The 21,669-nt window shown below is 43.8% G+C and overlaps 1 protein-coding gene across 6 annotated transcripts in view; it reads right to left on the reverse strand.

Annotated features, from left to right (window-relative positions):
- Nucleotides 1-19,167, reverse strand: part of mmp23bb (matrix metallopeptidase 23bb) — a 53,938-nt gene extending 34,771 nt beyond the window's left edge. For 4 of the 6 annotated variants that reach the window (XR_012098460.1, XM_073041672.1, XM_073041671.1 and 1 more), the window contains exons 1-3: nucleotides 18,837-19,099; nucleotides 11,538-11,680; nucleotides 552-688 (exon numbers count right to left, since the gene is read on the reverse strand). Coding sequence is in view for 5 of the 6 variants with exons in the window: in XM_073041672.1 (XP_072897773.1) it covers nucleotides 552-688; nucleotides 11,538-11,680; nucleotides 18,837-18,986 (430 nt within the window). In the remaining variant the exon portion in view is untranslated. The other 2 variants (XM_073041673.1, XM_073041674.1) reach the window with 2 other exon arrangements.
- Nucleotides 19,168-21,669: the final 2,502 nt, after the last annotated feature.

The raw sequence follows: 21,669 nt of genomic DNA on the forward strand, positions 1-21,669 counted from the left end.
CGAATCACATTTCAAACATGGGGGAGTTGCTGGGAATATAAGAAGGTTGGGAGAGGAATGGGACTACAAATTCTTAATGGACTGAATGGTCACCTGTATCAAAAGGAAATGATAAAGTCTCTGCGTAAAGGTTCTGAGTAAACCTATCAAATATTGAAAAGCCTAGACAGAGTGGACATGAGGAGGATGTTTCCTATAGTGTGGAAGTCTAGGATCAGAGGACACTGACTCAGAATACAAGGACATCTATTTAGAACAGAGGTGAAGAAGAATTACTTTAGCCAGAGGGTGGTGAATTTGTGGAATTCATTGAATTCTTTGCCACAGGTGACTGTGGAGGTAAAGTCATTGGGTATATTTAAAACTGAGGTTGATAGGTTCTTGATTAATCAAGGTCTCAAAGGGTACGGAGAGAGGGCAGGAGAACAGGGTTGCGAGGGATAAGAAATCAGCCATGATGGGATGGCAGAGCACACTCAATAGGCTGAATGGCCTAATTCTGCTCCAACGTCTTTCAGTCTAAAAGGAAGGGGAAAGAGAGCAGTGCCCACCAATTTTGATGTCTGCATCCTTTTGTGTTGGGACCTCAGTAAAGGTGAGAGGTGAGACGTCACTCCACATTATAAAGGCGATTGCAATGGCTTTCCGGGTGTCATCTTTGTTCAGGGTGCTTGGAAATTTCACAATCCTGTGGAGAAAGGGAAGGGATTCTGTGATTGTCTGTATAAAACATTCTCCCTCTAATGGACTGCTCACTCTGGTCTCCGTATTTGCTTTATAGAACAGAGCAGCACAGAAAGAATCTTTGTCTCACCCTGTTCAAGATCAAAAAAGTTCAAGAATCAAGATTGTTTAATGTCATTTCCAGTACACAAGAGTAAAGGAAAATGGCCTAATTCCACTCCTATAACTTATGGTCTTATGGAAATTAAAGTAATTGTTACTCTGGATTGAACGCAGCACAAACAAAACATAATAAGATAAAGAACACAATAATAATAAAAACATAATAAATATAAATACATAAAATAGCTTATAAGACTATAAGACCAATAGATATAGGAGCAGAAGTAGGCCATTCAGCCCATCGAGTCTGCTCCACCATTCAATCATGGGCTGATCTAATTCTTCCAGTCATTCCCACTCCCCTGCTTTCTCCCTATACCCTTTGATTCCCTGGCTAATCAAGAACCTATCTATCTCTGCCTTAAATGCACCCAATGACCTGGCCTCCACAGCCACTTGTGGCAACAAATTCCACAGATTTGCCACTCCCTGACTAATTTCTCCCCATCTCTGTACTAAATGGACATCCTTCAATCGTGAAGTCATGCCCTCTTGTCCTAGACTCCCCTACAATGGGAAATATCTTTGCCATATCTAATCTGTTCAGGTCTTTTAACATCCAGAATATTTCTATGAGATCCCTCCTCATTCTCCTGAACTCCAGGGAATACAGCCCAAGAGCTGCCAGACATTCCTCATACGGTAACCCTTTCATTCCTGGATTTGTATGTCCATAAAGTGATGCTAAGCACAGAAGTGTCTCTGACAGGAAACGATAAAGTAATTGTGCTTGGAGGTTGGAGGTGTTGATCGGACTTACTGCTTGGGGAAAATAACTGTATTTGAGTCTACAGATTATCTAGATTAATACCGTTTTTCTGTATTAAGGTCACACCCCTCTATGCCTTTCTTGTCCAACATTGTATCTGTCTCCACCACATCTTATGGCAGGTCCTTCCACACATCCCGCAGAACCTCCACCCTCTGCATGAATAAGATACCCCTCAGATCTCCCCCTTTCACCATGAACCTGTTCACTCTGGGCAATAGTGACTATTCATATATCTTCAAACACAAGCCATTTTGAAGAAGCTAGAAATCTTGAGTAACACACATGAAATGCTGGAGGAACTCAACTGGTCAGGCAGCATCTATGGAAGGAAGTAAACAGTCATTGTTTCTGGCCAAGACCCTTCATCAGGACTATACATCAGAATCAGATTTGTTATTATTGACATAGGTCATGAAATATGTTCTTTTGTGGAAACAATACAGTACATTACAAATTGCTATAAATTACAATAAGTATACATACAGTTGCCACATCATTAGCTACTTCCTGTACCTAATAAAGTGGCCCCTGGGCTCATGGTCTTCCGTTGCTGTAGCCCATCCACTTCAAGATTTGACATGTTGTGTATCAGAGCTGCTCTTCTGCATACCCTGTTCTAATGCATGGTTACAGTATTTGAGTTCCTATTCGCTTTCCTGTCAGCTTGAACCAGTCTGGCCATTCTCTCATTAACAAGGTGCTTTCACTCACTGGATGTTTTCCATTTTTGACACCATTCCTTGCAAAATCTAGAGACTGTTCTGTGTGAAAAGCTCAGGAGATCAGCAGCTTTTGAGATACTCAAACCACCCCATCTGGCACCAACAATCAAATGTGACATGGTCAAACTCAGTTAGGTTACATTTCTTCCCCCTTCTGATAATTTGTCAGAACAACTGACCATGTCTGACCAACAACTTTTGACCATGTCTGCATGCTTTTATGCATTCAGTTGCTGCCACATGATTAGTTGATTAGATATTTGCATTAACAAGCAGCTGTATAGTTATACCTAATAAAGTGGCTACTGAGTTTTTATCTCTATAATGCTATAATAATTCCTTTGTCCTTTCATCTCCATTTGGATTTCTAAAATAGTAAGATCCTTCTTGTAATGTCTATTTGTGCTGTCATTGGGAATTCTATAAATTATTCAAAATTAGTCTAGTTCTCAAATGGCTATTTCTGAAAGGTCCCTCCCTGCAGAAGTCACCAAAATTTAAATTAAAGGAACACAAAGTGAAAGAAATCTATACTTGGTAGTTTACCGCTTTATTTGAGTTAATAGTTTACAACAGCCAATATGCATCACCATGAACTAAAGTGCAAGCTATGGGCTCACGGTTGGAGAAGAGGGTTTGTATGAATAGGTAGTTGATTGTCTGCATAGACCTGATGGACCAAACAGCCTGTTGCTCTGTGGTTTGGCTCAGTGACTGACTCTGTTGTGATAAGAAGATTCAAGGCCAAATCACTATAACACATAGGAGAAGTATTAGACCATTCGGCCCATTGGGTCTCCTCTGCCATTCTATCATAAGAACATAAGAACACAAGAAATAGGAGCAGGAGTTGGCCATCTGGCCCGTTGAGCTGTTCCACCATTCAAATAACATCATGGCTGATTTGGCCATGGACTCATCTCCATCTACCTGACTTTTCCCCATAACCCTTAATTCCCCAACTATGCAAAAATCTATCCAAACTTGTCTTAGATATTTTTAATGAGGTATTTGCCTCCACTGCTTTCATTGGGCAGAGAATTCCACAGATTCATCACTCTCTGAGAAAAGCAACTCCTCCCCATCTCCATCCTAAATCTAGTCCCCCAAATCTTGAGGCTATGTCCCCTAGTTCTAGTCTCACCTACCAGCTGAAACAACTTTTCTGCTTCTACCTTATCTATCCCTTTCATAATTTTATATGTTTCTACAAGATCTCCTCTCATTCTACTGAATTCCAGAAGACCATAACCATGATTGTTCTTGGCATTTTTTTCTGTATAAGTAGCTTGTCATTGCCTTCTTCTGGACAGTGTCTTTACAAAACAGGTGATCCCAGCCATTATCAATACTCTTCAGAGATTGTCTACTGGCATCAATGGTTGCATAGCCAGGATTTGTGATACACACCAGCTGCTCATACAACCATCCAGTACCTGATCCCATGGCTGCAGGGGGTTGCTAAGCAGCTGCCCAAGTGTGACCTATAGGCTAGCAGGGTGAAGGAGCTCCTCCTTTGGTAGAGACACATCTCCACATCCACCACTCAATCTAGGCCTTTCAATATTCTGAATCAGATGTAATATCACTGGCATACATCGTGAAATTTATGAACTTAATGTCAGCAGTATAATGAAACACATGATAACTAAATACGGAGAAAAAAATGAGTTACATTAAATGTATATATGTATATCGATTAAATAGTTAAGTTAAAATAAGTAGCGCAAAATAACAGAAATAAAAAAGTAGTGAGGTGGTGTTCATGGGTTCAATGTTCATTTAGAAATCAGATGGCAGCAGGGAAGAAGCTGTTCCTGAAACACAGAGTGTGTGCCTTCAGGGTCCTGTACCTCCTTCCCAATGGTAAGTGTGAAGAGGGGATGTCCTGGGTGATGGGAATCCTTAATGATGGATGCCACCTTCCTAAGAGACATCGATCAGTTTCAATGAGATCAACCCCTCATTCTTAACTCTACTGAATACAGGTACAGAGCCATAAAATGCTCCTCGTCTGTTAACCCTTTCATTGCTGGAATCATCCTTATGAACCTCCTCCTATCCAATGCCAGCACATCATTTCTTAGATAAGGGGCCCAAAAATTGCTCGCAATACTCTAGGTGAGGTTTAACCAATGTCCTATAAAGCCTCAGCGTTACTTCCTTGCCCAGCCCTCTTTGACTGGTCAGAGTTCAACAGGCCTTATGAGTAAGTCTCCAGGATTGGGACAATGGGAGGTGCCTGCACCAACTTCTAATGAATTGATTATTTTACATTTTAGCATTATTGGTAACAGGGAAGGTTAACATCTATATGGAATGCATATTTGGTATTGGTATTAGTTTAATATTGGCACATGCTCCAAGATACCCCACCAAGAGAACCACAACCCTGTCATGGTTTGAAGGTGTGCATGCCTCAATGACCTGGAGAGATATGTTGATGGGGTCAGGTCTTTATGCTTTGGCTTTTAATAGGGTTACCCATGTCAAACAGGTCAAAGGGCAGAGGCCAGACTACCCTTTGGGAGTGGTCCACTGGTCCTCCAGTTTCAGGGGCTCCGCTCAGGGCTCGCAACCCTGACTGGTCAAACAAAACTGTTATGGAAAGAGCAATGAAAAATTCTACATCTGAGTGGGGCCGTATTTGAGTCTCCACCTGGGACGTGCATAACCAACAGTAGTGAAAACCAAGAGCAAGCTACTGACTTGATGAAGGAACCATAGAACCATAGAACATTACAGCACAGAAACAGGCCTTTTGGCCCTTCTTAGCTGTGCCTAGTCCCACAGACCTGCATGAATGCTGCGTGATGCTGCTGGAAAAGGTTTTTCATTGCACCTGCACACACATGGACTTGTGCAGATGACGATAAACCCAACTTTGATTTTGACACTTAGTACATTCTCGTGCCAGACATGGCTGTAAGTTGAAAGTTGATCACCAACTTCTAGTCATTCCTCCACCCTTAAAGAATCATATATTCATAGAGGTGGACAACACAGAAACAGGTCCCTCAGCCCATTATATCAATGCCAGTCTTTATACCCTCTGAAATAATTACTTCTATTCAATACCTTTTATCCTCATTCCCTTTCTCCCATGGGCTGTTCTCCTCCCCTATCAGATTCCCTCTTCTTCAGCCCTTTGATTTTGGAACTACTACAATGGGAAAATGACTTTCCCACCAACACAACAGAACCAACAAACAAATACAGACAAACGACCAATATGAAAACACTACAAACTGTGTAAGTACAAATAAATTAATTAATTAATAGATAGCTAGATGCATGCATACATACATACATACATAGATTTTGTCTCAGTACCCTCCAACCTGATAGCATGAATATCGATTTTTCCTTCCGGTGAGCTAAAACTCCCCCCCCGCCCCCACAGCTATTCTCCTGAAGGAAGCCCTGAACACCAGCGGAGACGGAAGATCTTTATTTCTGCCCTAAATGCAGCAGCGTAATGGGCAGTAAGTACCGAGATACAGGGAAAGGCATGTTCTACATACCGTTCATACAGATCAAATTATTACACAGTGCAGTAAGGTAAACAATGCAGAATAAAGTGTGACAGCTACGGAGAAAATGCAGTACAGGTAAACAATAAGATGCTAGATCAGGTAGATTGTGAGGTTACGCATCCATCTTATCATACAAGAAAATTGTTCAAGAGTCAGATAACAGTTGTTATTGCCTGGGAATTTGTGCGTGCTTACTCAAAATGAACAGTGAATCTCCCAATATAACAAAGTGCCAGCAAAGCTCTCACTAACAGTAACCATTTTGGATATAGATACTCTTAACAAAGAGGAACTGGCTCGGCTTCCTGATTCTATCTTTCCAAACCTGATCTTCTGAGTTGCTCTAATATTTTGTGTGTGGCAATCTTATCGCGTTCAGGGTGAAGAAATTCTTCCACAGGCCCTTCTAAGCTTGCTATGTCAGGAAATGTAGAGGAGGCTTGATGATGAGCAGCAGAAATGATTTAGTGGTGAACAATAACTTTAATAATAAACTGCAAAATGACAAGCCACGAGGATTCACAAAACAAGAGAGATCAGATACTTACGACAAGGCAACAAGGTAACTGAAGGCTAGGAGCGACTGGCTGAGACTTGCTGGGGTTCGTATGAGTGAACAAGGACTGTGGATGAGAGCTGGATTTAAATAGGCTGCAGGTGATGCGTTGTGAACGAGCAGCAGATGACTTCTGTGAGCTAGGAGGAGCCTATATATGCAGGCCTGACAGGATCCCTCCTACTGCTGGCCCCTGATGACCCAGGATGATCCAAATGGGTATGCTGGAACTTCTTGATGAGCAATGGACCCAAGATGTCTCCCCTGGGCCGTATTCTTCCCAGTCAACCAGATTTTGCACACCCTGTCCACAGTGTCTTGAATCCATCAAACGGTGAACCATGAACATTGGACCAGAACTCCACCATTGGCTCCTCTGTGGGGGACTGGTAGCCATGAAGTATCATGAGTGTGGTGACAACCCTGTGGCAGCTCAGCCCACAGCAACTACTTCTTCCATGTGGAAGGGTTAGAGGTGGCGAAACATCACGGAAACTTCTCCACTTCCTGATTGGCTCTTTCTGACTGACCTTTGATCTGCGGATGATAGCCAGAGCACAAACTCACTGAAGTAAGGAGGAGGGAGCAGAAAGCTCGCCAGAAGCGGGAGGTCATTGTGGGCCTCAATCCAACACAACATCCCGGGGGAAGCTATGGAGTCAAACTGCATGTGGAAGAACCAGTTCTGATGTCTCAGCAGGTCTGGGGAGAGTAGTGAAGTGGGCTGCCTTGGGGAGCTGGACCACCACTGCCATGAACACTGTGATCCCATTGATAGGAGGCAAACATGTGCTGAAATCTGTAGCAATGTGGGACCAGGGGTATTGGGGGACCGGTTGGGGCTACACCAGGAGCACCAGATACAGTCGATCACCCCAACAGATTTACAGGTGAAGTGTTACCTCACCTGGAAGGACTGTTTGGGGCCCTGAATAGTAGTGGGAGGAGGTGTAGTCGCAGGTGTAGCACCTGTCCTGCTTGCAAGGATAAGTGCCAGGAAGGAGATCGGTGGGGAAGGAAAAATGGACAAGGGAGTTGTGTAGGGAGCGATCCCTGCACAAAGCAGAAAGTGGGGGGGGGGGGGAATATGTGCTTGGTGGTGGGATCCCACTGGAGATGGTGTAAGTTCCATAGAACTATGTGCTGATGCAGAGGCTGGTGGGGTGATAGGTGAGGACAAGATGAACCCTGTCCCTGGTGGGGTGACGGAAGGATGGGGTGAGGGCAGATGTGTGCGAAATGGAAGAGATGCGGGTGAGGGCGGTGTTGATGGTGGAGGAAGGAAAGCCTCTTTCTTTGAGGAAGAAGGACATCTCATTAGTTCTAGAATGAAAAGATTCATCATAAGAGCAGATGCATCTGAGACAGAGGAATTGAGAGAAGAGAATGGCATTTTACAAGTGACAGGGTGGGAAGAGGTATTGTCCAGGTAGTTGTGAGAATCAGAAGATTTATAAAAGATATCAGTAGATAAATTGTCTCCAGAGGTAGACACAGATCGAGAAAGGGGAGGGAGGTGTCAGAAATGGGCCAGGTAAATTTGAGGGCAGGGTGGAAGTTGGAAGCAAAGTTGAAGAAGTCAATGGGCTCAGCATGGGTGCAGGAAGCAGTCATCAATGTAGTATAGGAAAAGTTGGGGAGTGACACCCGTGTTGCCCTGGAACATAGACTGTTGCACATAGCCAACAAAAAGTTAGGCATAACTGGGACCCATGTGAGTGCCCAAGGCTATGCCTTTGGTTTGAATGAAGTGGGAGAAGCTGAAAGAGAAACTGAGAGGGAGGACCAGTTCTGTCAGACATGGTGGTGGAGGGGAACAGGTTGGGTCTGTTATCCAGAAAGAAGCAGAGAGCTTTAAGGTCCTCCTGATGGGCGATGGAGGTGTAACAGGATTGGACATCCAGGTGTTGCTTTTGAGGTTGGTGGAGATCTCCTGGGTAGACAGCACATTTTTCAAGCGCTCCAAGAGGCCTTCATGTAGTGTATTCCAGTTGCACTCCAGCGTGATGGTTCTGAATTCCATGGTGGAATCTAGCACCAAGCTTGACACAGGCAAAGCATCTGATCATTTGCCCCCTTCCACTTCCCAGAAGATTGAAACCCCAGAGCATCTCAGTGGTGAAACCCTCATATTGGTTGCAAATAGGTTTTGTCCCAGTTAGCGATAGCCCAGGTCAGAGCTCACCCAGTCAAGAGAGAAATGATGAAGGCAATCTTGGTTCAGTCAGTAACATACAGGGATCTCTGAAGTTTGAAATGTAAGACGTACTGGGAGAGGAAGTTGTGACATAAGACTGGGGCTCAGTCGAAGCGATCAGACACTGGAATTCAGGGCTCCGAGGGAGGAAGTTGACTGGCGTGAGGTTACTGTATTTAGATGGAGAGTTGGTTGAGAGTGGTGAGCACACAGTCAGTGGTTTCCTGCTGCTCATGTGCTCATGACTTTGTGCTCATGTTGATGGACGACAACATTCAGGCAAGCAAACTCTGCTGGGCCATTCGCTGGTTCACCCACCCTGTCTGGAAACGTAGAGGAAGCTTGACACAAATGCCAAGCAGTGGAGACAATTTAGAGGTGAGCAATAACTTTAATAATAAACTGCAAAAGGACAAGGCATGAGCCACCTCAAAACAAAAGAGAACAAAAAATAAACATGACAAGGCAGCATAATAACTGAAGACATGGAGGAACTAGTTGAGAGTGGGTGGTTTGCTTGAGTGAACAAGGATTGTGGATGAGAGCTGGGTTTAAATAGGTACAGGTGATGAGTTGGAAACGAGTGGCTGGTGACTCCTGTTAGCTGGGTGGAGACTGCACATACAGACTTCACATCTTAACCCTTAACCTAAACCCGTACCTTCAAGTTTTATATACATCTGCTACAGGGAAAGCTTCCCACTAACTGATTTACTTATGTCTCTCATGAGATTCTGGTAAGAAACTGTTCATTCTCTCTTCTCCCCTTCTTATCAGGCAGAAGAAAGATCCACAAAAGATTTTTGTACAGAGAGTGGTGAATATATGGAATGAGCTGCCTGGGGAATTGGTTGAGACAGGTACAATAGTATCACTTAAGGAGCAATGGGATGGGTACATGGAAGGGCAGAGTTTGGAGAGATATGGGGCAAATGCAGGAAATTGGGACTAGCTGGGTGGGCACTGTGGTCAGCATGGACTGGGTGAGCTATATCTGTGTTGTATTGCTCCTGTTCTGTGACTCTAACTCAGGTTGTGGAAAGACAGTTTGAGCTGTAGTAAAGATGCTCCCTGTCCCTGTGCAACACTGGGCATTGGTGCGGAAAAGGTGAACAGCTTCACGTTCTTGGGCATCAACATCTCAAAGGACCCAATGTATTGTTGTGATTATGAAGAAGGCACACCAGTGACTATACTTCATTAGGAGTTTGAGGGGATTTGGTATGACACCAAAGAAAACCATAAGACCATAAGACATAAGAGCAGAATTAGGACATTCAGCCCATCACGTTTGCTCCACCATTCCATCATGGCCAATTTAATCCCTCTCAATCCCACTCTCCTTCCTTCTCCCTATAACTTTTGATGGCCTAATTAATCAAGAACCTATCAACTTTCACCTTAAATATACCCACTGACATGGACTGCACAGCTGTCTGTGGCAATGAACTTCACAGATTTACCACCCTCTGGCCAAAAGAAACTTCTCCTCATCTCTGTTCTAAATGGACACCCTCAGTTCTGAGGCAGTACTTTCTGGTCCTAGACTCCCCCACTGAAGGAAACGTCCTCTCCACATCACTCTATCTAGGCCTTTCAATATTCAATAGGCTTCAATCTGATCCCCCTCATTCTCCTAAACTCCAGCAAGCACTGACTCAGATCCATCAAACGCTCCTCGTATGTTAACCCTTTCTTTCCTGGGATAATTCCCGTGAACCTCCTCTGGACCCTCTGCAATGCCAGCGCATCTTTTCTCAGTTAAGGGCCCAGAACTGCTCACGATACTCCAAGTGGGGTCTGATCAATGCCTGATAAAGCTTCAGCATTACATCCTTGCTTTTGTATTCTAGTCCTCGCGAAATGAATGCTAACATTGCACAGTTGTACAGTGGAGAGTATTCCGAGCCTGTTACGGAGGCTCCAATGCCCAGGATCACAAGAGACTGATGAGGGTCAACTCAGCCAGCTCCATCACTGGCAAAACTCTCCCCACCATGGAGGACAACTTCAAGAGATGGAGGTACCAGAGCCTGAAGACCCACACTCCCACACTTAGTGTTTCTTCTCCTCCACTATCAGATTTCTGAACTGTCCATTATTCCACTATTCTTCAGTTGCACTGTTTATTTATTTGTTTGTTTAGTTATTATTGTAATTTATAGTAATTTTTAATGTATTGCACTCACAGCTGCTGCAAAACAACACATTAACATGGCATAATTCAGTGATAATAAATCTGATTCTGATTATGAAAGGGTATCATCCTGAAATGTAAACTTAGCTTTTCTCTCCACAGGTGCTGCCTGTCCTGCTGAGAATTGCCAGCATACAGTACTGTGACATCTGTGAGTGACGATAAACCTGATACTGATATGGGTCTCTATTTTGGACTGAGAGTGTGAAGGGAGAGGGGAATCAAAGCTGGGAAAAGGGGAAGCGGGGAGGGAGTGGGAAGCACCAGAGACCCATTCTGTAATGAGCAATAAAGCAATTGTTTGGAATTAAATGGCCCTGCCTGATGTCTCAGGGCTGGAAGTGTCTGCACTGTTGCCACCCACCCGTGGCACTCCTTCTCTGCTACCTCTCCCACATCCCTCCCATGTGCTCCACCGTCGCCATTCCCAACATCCTTTGATCCTGCCAGATTTCCAAACTCACTCTCTGCTCCATGTTGACAAATAGTGTACTGTGCAAAAGTCTTAGGCACCGAGCTATATATACGTGCCTCAGACTTTTGCTCTGTAATGTACTCTATTTTCACTTCTGAATTTCAGCTCCTGCCATATTTTACTTTTCTATTAAAGATGGTGTTTGAATTTTCCCACTGCTTTTGACAGCCAATTTGGTCTGGTGGCCCAGGAAGTGTACCTGAAGTAAGGTCTGCCCATTGCAACGATCCACTCACTTGTAGGTGATGTTGAAGTGATCCCACTTGTGGAGCAAAGGATTAATGGCGTACCGCTTACTGCGTCGCAGAAACATGTCGTGCATCTCTTCAGCTGAGGCTGGGATCTGGTACGATTTCCACAGTGCAGCTCTCCCTTCTTCCTGTAATGGAGATGGTGCAGTTAGACAGGCTCCCAATGTTCTGGCTGGTGAGATCTCCTCCATCTTGCCTAGTTCCTACATAAATAACTCCAGATGTCCAGCACTGGGGAACATGGAGATGGGGAGGACTCAGAAGCAAGCTGACATGTAGTACCATCTGCATTAGGCCCTGTGGTTCCTCCTGGTGCTCTGGTCCGCCTACATTCCAAAGACGCACGGGTTAGGGTTAGTAAGTTCTAGGCATGCTATGTTGGTGCCGGAAGCATGCTGGCACTTGGAAACTACGAACTGTGTGTTCGTTAATGCATATGATGCATTTCACTGGATGTTTCAATGTTTTCATGCACGTGTGACAAATAAATCTAATCCTTATCTCAATATTTATCAAAGTATTAATACCCTGGTCTGCAAAATGATCTAATAGTGGAATTGAGGAGCTACAGAGGTCTGAGGTCCCTCACTACCAGCTCCAGGAACTGTCATTATCCTACAGCCATCAGGCTCCTGAACTATGGGTAACTTCTCTCACCACTGCTCTGAACTGATTCGATGACCTACAGACCTACTTTCATGGACTCTTACAACTCATGTTTTCAGTATTATTTATTTATTTGCACATTTTGTCTTCTTTAGCACGTTGGATGTTTGTCAGTCTTTGCCTGTTTGTAAATATTTTTTTCATAAATTCTATTCTACTTTTTTCACTGTAACTGTCTACATGAAAATGAATCTGAAGATAGCATACCTCGAGATACGGCAACACGGTAGCAGAGCAGACAATGAAACACTTCACAGTAACAGCAATCAGAGATTGGTTTTCAATTCCTGCTGCTGTCTGCAAGGAATTTGCATGTTCTCCCCATGACTGTGTGAGTTTCCTCCAGGAGTTCCAGTTTCCTCCCACATTCCAAAGATAAACGGGTTAGGGTTAGTAAATTGTAGACATGTATGTTGACACCGGAAGCATGGCAACACTTGCAAGTTGCCCCCTGCAAACGATACATTTCACTGTACATTTTGATATTTCGATGTGTATGTAAAAAACTAAAGCTAATCTTTAGACTACAGAGAGTTAGGAAAGAAGTTGGGAAGCAGGACCTCAAAGATAGTAATCTCGGGATTACTGCCTGTGCCACGCGACAGTGAGTACTGGAATAGAATGAGGTGGAGGACAAATGCGTGGCTGAGATATTGGAGCAGAGAGCAGGGATTCAGATTTTTGGATCATTGGGACCTCTTTCGGAGAAGGAATGACCTGTACAGAAAGGACGGGTTGCACTTGGATCCCAGGGGGCCAATATCCTGGCGGGGAGGTTTGCTAAGGCTATCGGGAAGAATTTAAACTAGAATTGCTGGGGGTTGGGAACTGAACTGAAGAGATGGAGGAAGAGGCAGTTGGCTCACAAATAGAGAAAGCTTCGAGACGGTGCGAGAGGGAGGATAGGTAGGTGATAGAGAAGGGACACGCACAGACCGATGATTTGAGATGTGTCTATTTTAATGCAAGGAGTATTATGAACTAAACAGATGAGCTTAGAGCATGGATCAGTACTTGTAGCCATGATGTTGTGGCTATTACAGAGACTTGAGTGACTCAGGGGCAGGAATGGTTACTTCAAATGCTAGGCTTTAGATGTTTCAGAAAGGACAGGGAGGGAGGCAAAAGAGGTGGGGGCGTGACACTGTTGATCAGAGATAGTGTCACGGCTGCAGGAAATGAGGAAGTCATGGAGAGATTGTCTACAGAGTCTTTGTGGATAGAAGTTAGGAATAGGAAGGGGTCGATAACTCTAATGGGTGTTTTTTATAGACCACCCATTAGTAACAGGGACATCAAGGAGCAGATAGGGAGACAGATTCTGTAAAGTTATAATAATAACAGGGTTATTGTGGTGGGAAATTTCCCAACTATCGATTGGCATCTCCCTAGAGCAAGGGGTTTAGATGGGGTGGAGTTTGTTAGGTGTGTTCAGAAAGGTTTCTTGACACATTATGTAGATAAGCCTACGAGAGGAGAGGCTGTACTTGATCTGGTATTGGGAAATGAACCTGGTCAGGTGTCAGGTCTCTCAGTGGGAAAGCATTTTGGATACAGTGATCACAATTCTGTCTCCTTTACCATAGCATTAGAGAGGAATAGGAACAGACAAGTTAGGAAAGTGTTTAATTGGAGTAAGGGGAAATATGAAGCTATCAGGCAGGAACTTGGAAGCATAAATTGGAAACGTTCTCAGGGAAACATACGAAAGAAATGTGGCAAATGTTCAGGGGATATTTGCGTGGATTTCTGCATAGGTACGTTCCAATGAGACAGGAAAAGGATGGTGAGGTACAGGAACTGTGGTGTACAAAGTTTGTTGTAAATCCAGCCAAGAAGAAAAGAGTTTACGAAAGGTTCAAAAAACTAGGTAATGATAGAGATCTAGAAGGTTATAAGGCTAGCAGGAAGGAGCTTAAGAATGAAATTAGGAGAGCCAGAAGGGGCCATGAGAAGAACTTAGCGGACAGGGTCAAGGAAAACCCAAAGGCATTCTAAAAATATGTAAAGAGCAAGAGGATAAGACGTGAGAGAATAGGACCAATCAAGTGTGACATTGGAAAAGAGTGTATGGAACCAGAGGAGATAGCAGAGGTACTTAAGGAATAGTTTGCTTCAGTATTCACTACGGAAAAGGATCTTGGCGATTGTAGGGATGACTTACAGCAGACTGAAAAGCTTGAACATGTAGATATTAAGAAAGAGGATGTGCTGGAGCTTTTGGAAAGCATCAAGTTGGATAAGTCACCAGGACCGGATGAGATGTACCCCAGGTTACCGAGGAAGGTGAGGGAGGAGATTGCTGAACCTCTGGCGATGATCTTTGTATCATCAATGGGGACGGGAGAGATTCCGGATTTTGTTCCCTGATTCAAGAAGGGGAGTAGAGATAGCCCAGGAAACTATAGACCAGTGAGTCTTACTTCAGTAGTTGGTAAGCTGATGGCAAAGATCCTGAGAGGCAGGATTTATGAACATTTGGAGAAACATAATATCATTAGGAATAGTCAGCATAGCCTTGTCAGAGGCAGGCTGTGCCTTATGAGCCTGATTGGATAGTGTGGAGGGCTGTCAGAGCTCACAGCGAGACATTGATAGGATGCAAAACTGGGCTGAGAAGTGGCAGATGGAGTTCAACACAGATAAGTGTGAAGTGGTTCATTTTGGTAGGTCAAATATGATGGCAGAATATAGTATTAATGGTAAGACTCTTGACAGTGTGGAGGATCAGAGGGACCTTGGGGTCCAAGTCCATAGGACACTCAAAGCTGCTGTGCAGGTTGACTCTGTGGTTAAGAAGGCATACGGTGCATTGGCCTTCATCAATCCTGGGATTGAGTTTAAGAGCCGAGAGGTAATGTTACCAAGAGGTCAGACCCCACTTGGAGTACTATGCTCCTTTCTGGTCGCCTCACTACAGAAAGGATGTGGAAGCCATAGAAAGGGTGCAGAGGAGATTTACAAGGATGTTGCCTGGATTAGGGAGCATGCCTTATGAAAATAGGTTGAGTGAACTCTGCCTTTTCTCGTTGGAGCAACAGAGGATGCGAGGTGACCAGATAGAGGTATATTAAATGATGAGAGGCATTGATCGTGTGGATAGTCAGAGGCTTTTTCCTAGGGCTGAGATGGCTAACATGAGAGGACACAGTTTTAAGGTGCCTGGAAGTAGATACAGAGGAGATGTCAGGGTAAGTTTTTTATGCAGAGAGTGGTGAGTGCATGGAATGGGCTGCCGATGACGGTGGTGGAGGCGGATACGATAGGGTCTTTTAAGAGACTCTTAGATAGGTACATGGAGCTTAGAAAAATAGAGGATTATGGGTAACCCTAGGTAATTTCTAAGATAAGGACTTGTTCAGCACAGCATTGTGGGCTGAAGGGCCTGTATTGTGCTGTAGGTTTTCTCTGTTTCTATGTTTCTATATGGTAACCTATACATACTTTGATAATAAATTTACTTTGAACTTTTGAACTTTAAGAAATCCTGCTCAACAACTTGAGTTATTCTTGTGCATCCAAAACCTGTCATTAACCAAAGTCACGCCGTGACGCTGGCTATGGTAATGTTAACTGTACGTAGCTTGACACCAACAATTAGTCTCATCTCCAAGCTCCTTCACACTGTCTCCTCCACTCTTCCACACTGTGCCGGCAAACTGGGAAAGGGGATCAGTGGTAACTGGTTTATTACTGTCCCACGTGCTGAGATACATTGTACCTGTGTAAGGAGATGTGGGGCTGGAGGGATATGGGCCAAATGCTGGAAATTGAGACGAGCTGGCTGGGTGACCTGGTTGGTACGGACCAGGTGGGCTGAAGGATTTGTATCAGTGCTGTATTGCTCTACGATTCTATGAATTTCAGTGAAAAGCTTTTGTTTGTTTGCCATCCGTACATTGGTACACTGCGGTAGTACAAAAGAAAAATTCATAACAAAATGCAGAGTAAAGAAAAAGTGTAGTGTAGGAGGAAAATAGGGTAAATAAAAAAACACGAAATGCTGGCAGAACTCAGCAGGCCAGACAGCATCTACGGGAGGAGGTAATAACGAGGTTTCGGGCCGAAACCCTTCATCAGGAAGGGTCTGCTGAGTTCTGCCAGCATTTCGTTTTTTTTTTTTTTTTATTTCCAGCATCTGCAGATTCACTCGTGTTGCCGAAGAAAATAGGGTGGTCAGTTGTGAAATCCAGAGTCCATCTTATCGTACAAGTGTAGTCTTATAGCAGTGTGATAGAAGCTGTCCTTGATCCTGGTGGTACATGCTTTCAGGCTTTTGTGTCTTCTACCCAATGGGAGGGGGGAGAAGAGAGAATCTCTGGAGTGGGTGAAATCTTTTGGTTTATGTCGACTAATTTACCAAGCAAGATGTGTAGACTGAGTCCATGGAGGGAAGGCTGGCATTTGTGATGTTCTCAGCTGCATTTTTCACAGCTCTTATGGTCGTCTCCCGTCTCCCATTACGCTGAAGATACAAAAGCCTGAAAGCACAGACCACCAGGCTTAAGGACAGTATAAGACAGTTCCCCTGGACAATAAGATGGACTCCTGACCTCATCATGGCTTTGTACCTACGATTTACCTGCACTGAACTTCCTTGGCAACTGTAACAAAATACTCTGCAAGTCATTGTTTTCTCCCCCTCTGCCACCTCAATGTTCTTTTGCAAAACAGGTAAACAAATAAGGTACAAAGACCTTGAGGAGGTAGACAGAGAGATCAATCGTACAAGATTCCATTCAAGAATTTTGTAACAGTGGCAGAGAAGCTGTCATTGAGCCTGGTAATATGTGCTTCCAAGGCTTTGTATCTTCTGTGCAATGGGAGTGGGGAGGAGAGTAAGGCCGGGGTGGGAGGTGTCTTTGATTATTTTGGCTGCTTTGCACAGATGTAGCAAGAGTCGATATAGGGGAGGCTGGTGACTATACTGTGATAAACATTCTGATACCCTCTTGCATAATAATTGATTCTTAATCCAACTGTTTGTAATTAAGAAGGGTGATCAAGGAAAATTCAGTAAAACAAAAACGTCCAACCTTGAAAATCACTGTAATTTTTTTCCTCCTAGGATTTACTACTATTTTATTGAAATTCTAGGCTTCGTCATTGAAAAAAAAAAATTGTGGAAGACACAGAGAATATTGGAGAGTTATTATGAGCAGTTTTAGGCCCCTTACCCAATAAAGAATGTGCTGGCATTGTAGAGGACCTGAGGAGATTCATGAGAATGGTCCTTAGAATGAAAGGGTTAACTTATGAGGACCGTTTGATGGTTCTGGGCCTGTACTCACTGAGTTTAGAGAATAAGGTGGGATTGAAACCTATCGAATATTGAAAGGTCTAGATAGAGTGGACATGGAGAGAATGCTTCCAATACTGGGGGAGTATAGGACCAGAAGGCAGAGCCTCAGGATAGAAGGGCAGCACTTTAGAACAGAGATGAGGAGGAATTTCTTTAGCCAGGGGTGGTGAATCTGTAGAATTTATTATCACCGACAGCTGTGGAGGTCAAGTTATTGGATATATTTAAAGTGGAGATTGATAGGTTTGTGATTAGTTAGGGCATCAAAGGTTATAGGGAGAAGGCAGGAGAGTGGGGTTGAGAGGAATAATAAATCAGCCATGATGGAATGGTGTAGCAGTCTCAATGGGCTGAATGGCCTAATTCTGCTCCTATGTCTTATGGTGTAAAATAACATAACTTTTTAGCAGAGGGGGATTTATCCTGGTCATTAAAATAGTCATATTGTCATAGAGCACTACCGCACAGAACCAACCCTGAGCAAGTTCAAAGTCCATTTATCATCAAAGTATGTATACTATATACAACCTTGAGATTGGTCTCCTTACAGGCAGCCACAAAACACAGAAATCCAAAAGAACCCATTAAAAAAAGAAGACAGTCAAACACCCAATGTGTAGAGAGAGAGAGAAAAAAAAAACAAGTCATGCAAACGAAAAATGAGTGCATCCACAGACATGAAGCTACGGCCCCCGTTCAGCGCAGGGCCGAGTAAACGTCACAGAGTAGTGAGCTGAACCAACCCATCCCTCACCTCCAGCCCTGACACACTGACCTGGTCAGGGGCTTAAATCATCCAAACATTGGGTGATTCCTCACTCCCACTTGCTGCTTCAATATGCTCTCAGCACCACCTTTCCAATTCAGCCTATCTATGATTCCGCTGAGTCCAGAAGATAGCTCTGCCTACCTTCCCATCCTCGTACCTATCCAAATGAGCTGCATCACCCAGCAACCCACAAATTTAACAGTAGCCTAATCACAGGACAATGTACAATGACCAATTAACCTCCTCGAATATCATTGGCCTGTGGGAGGAAACCCACGTGGTCATGGGAAGAACGTACAAACTCCTTACAGTCAGTGCCGGAATTGAACTCCAAACACCAAGTGCCCTGAATTGTAGTAGTGTCACACTACTATCCTACTGTAACACCCTAAATATATCAAAGCAGTTATACAAACTTTAAATCAAATTGTATAATTCCTCAATATCGATGTTATAGTTTTCCCCAAAGGGAATATTAACACTTCCTTTCTGTAAATAGATTAATAGTTTACTTCTCTGGCCAAATTTTTGTAAAACTCACTCTTACCAGCTCAATCTTCCACGTAGGGAAAGCTTCAGGGTGACTGGGGAAGAGCAAGACTATCCAGAGCAAGAGAAACAAAGAGAAACTCCAGGAAAATAATCCACAATCAGCCTTTTTGGACTGGTAACACATTTCGAAAGGCTTCACCCACATTTCACTCCACAGACGCTGAAAATACTTCTTAAGGAAATACAAAGGTAAAAGTTTCTCTAGATGAGTCCCCGTTAGCAGTATTAGCAACAATATCTAGCATATTTCAGCTCTCAGCATTGTTATTACATACGTAGACATGCCACGAGTAGCTTACAGCCCTCTCTCAGCGTTACCTCTCAAGATTGAAAGCAGCTGTACAAAGCTGGAGAAGACAGCAAGGGCAGCCTCGTGGCAGCACAGAAATCCTGCCTCTGTTTAATTTACAACCTGCAGTGTTCGGACAGGCCATTCGGCCCAAAATTTTGTGTTGAACTGATTAAACTAGGAATGAGATGAGACCTTAAGACGTAGGATCAGAATTAGGCCATTCGGGCCATCAAGTCTGCTCCGCCATTCAGGACATAGCTGATTTATAATATTGAACAGTACAGTAGAGGAACAGGCCATTTGACCCACAGTGTTGTACTGAAACAGCTAAAAAGCAAATCAAAAACACCCAAACACTAATGCCTCCTATCTACACAAGGGCCATATCCCTCCATTTTCCTTACATCTATGTGCCTATCTAAACATGTCTTAAAAGCCTCCAATGTATATGCCACCACCACCACCATACCAGGCAGCACATTCCAGGCATCCACCACTCTTTGAGAAAAAAACTTACTCCTCACATTCCCTTTGAACATACCCCTCTCACCTTCAATGCATGCCCTCTGGTATTAGACCTTTCAACCCTGGGAAACAGATACTCCCTGTCTACTCAATCTATGCCTCTCATAATCTTATAAACCTCTATCAGATCTCCCCTCAGCTTTTGACGCTCCAGAGAAAACAACCCTAGTTTATCTCATAATAGCACATGCCCTCTAAGCCAGGCAGCATCCTGGTAAACCTTTTCTGCACCCTCTCCAAAGCCTCAACATCCTCCCTATAGTGGGACAACCAGAACCGTATGCAAAACTCCAGATGTGGCCTAACCAGAGTTTTATAAAGTTGCAAAATAACCTCCTGACTTTTGAAATCAATGCCACAACTAATAGAAAACGAGCATTGTGTAAGCCATTTTTAACCATCTTATGACCTGTGTGGCCACTTTCAGGGAGCTATGAACTTCAATCCCAGGATCTCTGCTCAGCAACACTGTTCAGGATCTTGCGCTTAACAGTGTGCTGCCTCCTTGCACTTGCCCTACTGAGGTGAAACACCTCACATTTACCTGGATTAAACTGCATTTGCCACTTCTCTGCCCATATCTGTAACTGGTTTATATCGTGCTATATCATTTGCCTACTTCTACACTATCCACAACTCCACCAATCTTAGTATCATCTGCAAACTTACTAACCCACCCATCTACATTTTCATCCAGCTCGTTTATATACATCACAAATGGCAGAGGTCCCAGCACAGATCCCTGCAGAACACCGCCACTATTAAGTCCCTTCAACCACTAGCCTTTGTCTTCTATGCACAAGCCAGTTCTGAATTGAAACAGCCAATTCACCAGGGACCACATGCATTTTAATCTTCTTGGTTAGCCTCCTATGCGGAACTTAGTCAAATGCCTTTCTAAAATCCATAGTAGACAATATCCACTGCCCTACCCTCATCATTCTCTCTCGTCACCTTGTCAAAAATCTCAATCAATTTGGTAAGACACGACCTGCCCTGCACAAAGCTAGGTTGGCTCTCCCTGATTAGGCCATGTGTTTCCAAATGCTCATATATTCTATGCATAAGAATTTTCTCCAGCAATTTCCCTACAAATGACATGAGACTCACCAGTCTATAATTCCAAGACTCACCAGTCTATAGTTTCCCTTGTTCCCTTCTTAAATAGAGGGACAACATCAGCTACTCACCAGTCCTCTGGGACCTCGCCTGTGGCTAGAGAGGATAGGAAGATACTGGTCAGGGCCCCAGCAATCTCATCTCTTGCCTCTGTCAATAAATTGGGGTAAATCCCATCAGGCCCTGGGTATTTATCAACCTTAACACTCAATAAGAGGCCCAATACATCTTCCTCTTTGACCTCTAAATGCCCTAATCTATTTATACACTCAGCGCGGATCTCCTGGTCCTCCACATCCTTTTCCGTAGTAAATAGTGAAGCGAAGTACTCATTAAGTACCTCACTCAATTTTTCTCAGTATCCAAACAAATGTTATCATCCTCTCAACCCCATTCTCCTGCTTTCTCCCCGTAACCTTTAATGCCCTTATTAATCAGGAGCCAATCAGGTTCTGCTTTAAATGACTTGGCCTTCACAGTTATCTGTAGCAATGAATTCCACAGATTCACCACCCTCTGGCTAAAGAAATTCCTCCTCATCTTGTTTGAAAGGGAACAGAAAATATGAGAGGAGAAAAGGGATTAGCAAAGGACATAAATTTTAGGTGATTGGAGGAACGTACAGGGGAAGATGTCAGAGGTAAGCATTTTACACAGAGAGTGGCGGGTCTGTGGAATGTGCTGCTGGGGGGGTGGATTGGAGATACATTAGGGACATTTAAACGGCTTTGATAGGCACATAGATGAAAGAAAAATGGAGGGCTATGTGGGAGGAAGGGGTTAGGCTGATCTTGGTATCAACATGCCACAACCTGGTGAGCTGCAGGGCCTATATTGTTCCATGTTTTATGAAATGCTTAACTAAACTAATCCCTTCTGCCAAGGGGTATGG

The sequence above is a fragment of the Hemitrygon akajei genome, chromosome 3 (assembly GCF_048418815.1).
Source record: "Hemitrygon akajei chromosome 3, sHemAka1.3, whole genome shotgun sequence".
Classification (NCBI taxonomy): domain Eukaryota; kingdom Metazoa; phylum Chordata; class Chondrichthyes; order Myliobatiformes; family Dasyatidae; genus Hemitrygon; species Hemitrygon akajei.